The following is a 4,003-nucleotide window of genomic DNA, read 5'->3' on the forward strand; positions in this document are numbered from 1 at the left end:
GGGATAAAAAAAATTCACCCTGCCAAACCACCTTTCAAATTCTCAGGTAAAAGTAGATTCATTTATTTTTTTACTTATGCAATGAAATTATATTGTATTATGATTAATTTGATGTAATTAAAATTAAAATTTTACAATATTTTATATTATAAAATCTCGTGTATCTCACATGTTATTTTTGTTGACTTTTTAAAATAAAATTATAGACATTAGACATGATTTATATATGGATTTATTTTTTAATATTAATTTTATAAAACTATTAGCTTGACACTTGACTTAGTGCAGATTTATATAGTTTTTGTATTATATCAGCAAACTCATAAATATAAACAACTTCATTTAAAATCATGACCGAATACGCACAATTATTCTCATAAACAAAGATATTCGTGCATAGATGGAGGCTCAAGATCAGTATCATGAAATCCTTATATTCTCATAAACAAAAGCTCTTTAATGAAATTTTAACATTAACTAATTGCGACCAAGAAATTATCAATTTCACTTGTTGGGTGAGAAATGTCCAACTTACCAATTTATCTGGTAAACTACTGAGAGCCCATGCTAAAATAATAGTATTATGAGCGAAGCAATGAACCTATTTGAAGCGACTCTTTTTGTACCCGAGAAGCCCACGTATGATGAACAAGGCATTATGATATAACTCATGGTTCAAAGTCACAACTCCTTTAATAAAAAAACTCAATGTCTTATTATCATGATTCATACACAATAGTGGCACTAAAATGCTCTCAAATTACATGATCATATTAAATAATATAGAAAAAAATTTAATCTCATCTATCTTATATCACAATAGTGATAACTTCTAAGCGGGGCTTCACTACAACTTGGGTATTTAAGCTAAATGTAATTTTAAATATTTTTTAACAACTAACTTTATCATAGATATTTCAAAATAAATTAAATATAAGATGTTTCGAAGTACATTAAATATAATAATTTGACTACGAACCCTGGAGGAAAAGGTGAGTACTGAAGTAATCACTTCAAAAGGACATGAGAAATAGTTGCCGATCACCGAAGGACTAATTCTATATAGTCATCACCTTAGTCTTTTATATGATAAGTGGTTACTCTCCCGTTCTCTCTTTCTCTCTTTTAATGTGTATATATCCACGATGAATTGTGCAAAATTTATTAAATGAACTTTTAAAGGACAAACAAAAAATTTAATTAATAAAGGGTAAAATTGAAGAGGCATCTTTTGCAAGCCTCAATAGAAGCTAATATTTCTTCTTTTTTGTTTCTTTTTTTCTTTTTTGCTTTCCTTTCCCTGGTTTCCTACAAAAATCGTGTATACTCATGGTGGTGCAGAAGAGTGCATTTGTTTCTACAAAGATGCACTCTATGGTAGTTGACCTAGTAAGTCATCACAATTAGTTTCCTCACAAAGGCACTCGTAAGGGTTTGCATAGAAATAATCTTCTTCCTTTGGCTTGTCTAATATAACCCTACGCCGAGTTGGCTTTACAATTCTCTTTTCATGAACCTCTCTCACTGCATCTGCAAACTCTTTCCAATGAAGGCTTCCATTCTGATGCATGTCAACCAATTCTACTACCTTTTTTCTATCCAGTAAGATGGTTTTCTTAAAACCTGAATACCTGCACATCAACCTTAGTTAGTTATAAACCTTCCATGCCAAAATCATATTGCAACCTCTAACTCTTAAGGGTGAATGCATACCTACGATAACCTTCCACGAGCTTTGCCATGTTCCCATCATAGGTAGGAATAAAGGTGTTACTGGCTACTGATACCATAAAATCCAAGGCTGCCATCTGCGACGAGTGATTCTGGAAATGCTGTAGATCATCACGGGCCAGCAAGGTTTCCTTCTTCACCTAAAATTGAAAACGAGAAAACTCAAAGTCAGATGCTGCCAAGTAGAACAATTTTTTGTACAATCTGCCATGTAACTATGCGATACAAAATATGCATGGACAATTTTGGATAATCATTAGTAGCAGTCACAATCATTTTAAGACAAAAAATTAGGGGATAAATTATAATGGGGATGAACTCACAATTAGTGGAAACGCAGCTCTGAGTTGTACAAGTCTACGTTCACCCCCATAAATCTCACCAGCTGCAATATAAATATGTGTCTTCCTACCAAAACCTAAGGCTCGCAGAACTAAGGCTGCCTCCTCCGGTGTCAAAGGACATAGACCCTGTGATCTCCTCTCTTCAGAAATTATCTCCTTTTCTCTCCACCAAGGGATAATGCATGCATCATTAGAAGAGTTTGAATATTTAAGAAGCAGCGGGCATGAGGCCTAGCAACACATCCTCCTCTTCCTCTTCAACCCAAAAAAACCATCATTCTTTGCAAAAAATCATGTCCTCCTCTAAGGCCAAAGCACAAGATGTTCCTTCAGAGGTGAGTCATTTTGCACATTGGGTTGACGTGTATGTGAAAACAGGTGGATGCAGAGAAGCCTACACTAATATGGTGGATTGCTTTGTTAAGGCTGATGATGATGTTGTTAACAAGTGCACTGATGTGATTGTAACTTGGGGCCAGTGCATGTTTGCAAATCCTGAATATTTTGACTAATGATATGATCCTTCTACAACAATCCTTTGAGAAATTGAAGAAACAAGCTATGCATGGTGAAGGTCCAACTAAACAATAAATCAAGACACAACTTGTTTCTTTAGTTTCTCAATGGATTGTTGCAGAAAGGTCGTATCGTTAGTCAAAATGGGCTTGTAATATTCAGGATTTGCAAACATACACTGGCCTATGTTACAATCACATCACTGCACTTGTTAACAACATCATCACCAGCCTTGACAAAGCAACCCATCATATTAGCATAGCTTCTCCGCATCCACCTGCTTTCACGTACACATCAACCCAATGTGCAAAATGACTCACCTCTGAAGAACATCTTGTGCTTTGGCCTTAGGGGAGGACATGATTTTTGGTTGGGTTGAAGAGAAGAGGAGGATGTGTAGCTAGGTCTCATGCCCACCGCTTCTTAAATACTGAAACTCTTCTAATGATGCGCGCATGATGCCTTTTGTATGAACTTAGGAAAAAGGCCCAAAAGAGAAAAGGATTTAAAAGAAAATTATTGAGATTACTTAAATGGATAAATAAATATAATACTATATTAATGAGATTAATATTTCTCCTGCAACAACAGTCAACAAATAAAGTATTCTCCTGCAACCCAAAATGACGTTGTTTTATGGTTTGGAAAAAAAAAAGTAAAGTATTTTAATATAATCCATTATATAAGATGAAAGTAAAATTTATAAAATACCTTGTATTTTGTTTTCAAACCCCAAAACGACATCATTTTGAGTTTGCTTGAGATAACTTTATCTCTTATCATAGGAGAAAGATTTTTTCCTTTATCAATATGTATTAATTTTCATTCAATTATATAGTTATAAATGAAAAGAAAAAATTTTAAAAAATTTTAATATTTTAAAAATAAAAAATGGGAAAAAAGTGAGAGAAGGGAAATAATTTTTAGTCATGCAAGTAGGGTAATTATTTTAAGGTTAAATTGTAAATATAGACAAATCATAATGACAAAATGGCTTGATCAAAATAATAAAAGGCGGCAATCCCTTTTATTGGGTAGTATAGATTAAGTGTTATTTGTATATTATTTTTATTTTAAGTAAAAATTGTAAATTATGCTTTTCCAGAGGGGAAAGGAGATTAAAATCATTTAAAGCTTTTAATTCGATATAACAAATTCAGTATAATATTTTGTAGTTGAGTGTATTTAGTATAATATCTTGTGATCAAATCAATCATATGAAACCTATACCAAAATGTTATCAAAAAAAAAAAAAAAAAAAAAACCTATACCAAAATAAAGTTGAGGTAAATGATATATGATTTATTAACTCATTTATTGTGGCACTTTTATTTAGTATAATATTTTGTAGTTTGAGTGTATTTAGTATAATATCATGTGATCAAATTTATGATATGAAACCTATACTGAAA

General features: G+C 32.2%; 1 protein-coding gene across 1 annotated transcript; it reads right to left on the reverse strand.

The window, feature by feature from the left end:
• Positions 1 to 1,372: 1,372 nt before the first annotated feature.
• On the reverse strand, positions 1,373 to 2,952 carry LOC133309557 (rhamnogalacturonan I rhamnosyltransferase 1-like). Its single transcript, XM_061510337.1, has 5 exons — positions 2,912 to 2,952; positions 2,784 to 2,868; positions 2,055 to 2,306; positions 1,714 to 1,871; positions 1,373 to 1,631 (listed from the first exon to the last, which is right to left on the reverse strand). Exons 1-5 carry the CDS (start codon positions 2,950 to 2,952, stop codon positions 1,373 to 1,375), a joined length of 795 nt encoding a protein of 264 aa, XP_061366321.1.
• Between the last annotated feature and the right edge of the window lie 1,051 nt (positions 2,953 to 4,003).

Source organism: Gastrolobium bilobum, unplaced genomic scaffold (assembly GCF_033153095.1).
Source record: "Gastrolobium bilobum isolate Gb01-03AN ecotype WA unplaced genomic scaffold, APGP_CSIRO_Gbil_v1 utg5190, whole genome shotgun sequence".
NCBI classification, from domain to species: domain Eukaryota; kingdom Viridiplantae; phylum Streptophyta; class Magnoliopsida; order Fabales; family Fabaceae; genus Gastrolobium; species Gastrolobium bilobum.

Bases quoted from the DNA above. Each gene is read 5' to 3' on its own strand.
- LOC133309557 (XM_061510337.1), bottom strand. From the start codon at position 2,952: ATGTCCTCCCCTAAGGCCAAAGCACAAGATGTTCTTCAGAG. The intron at 2,869-2,911 runs GTGAGTCATTTT...ACGTGAAAGCAG, and splicing joins GCACAAGATGTTCTTCAGAG to GTGGATGCGGAGAAGCTATG. The intron at 1,872-2,054 runs GTGAGTTCATCC...TTTCAATTTTAG, and splicing joins GAGCTGCGTTTCCACTAATT to GTGAAGAAGGAAACCTTGCT.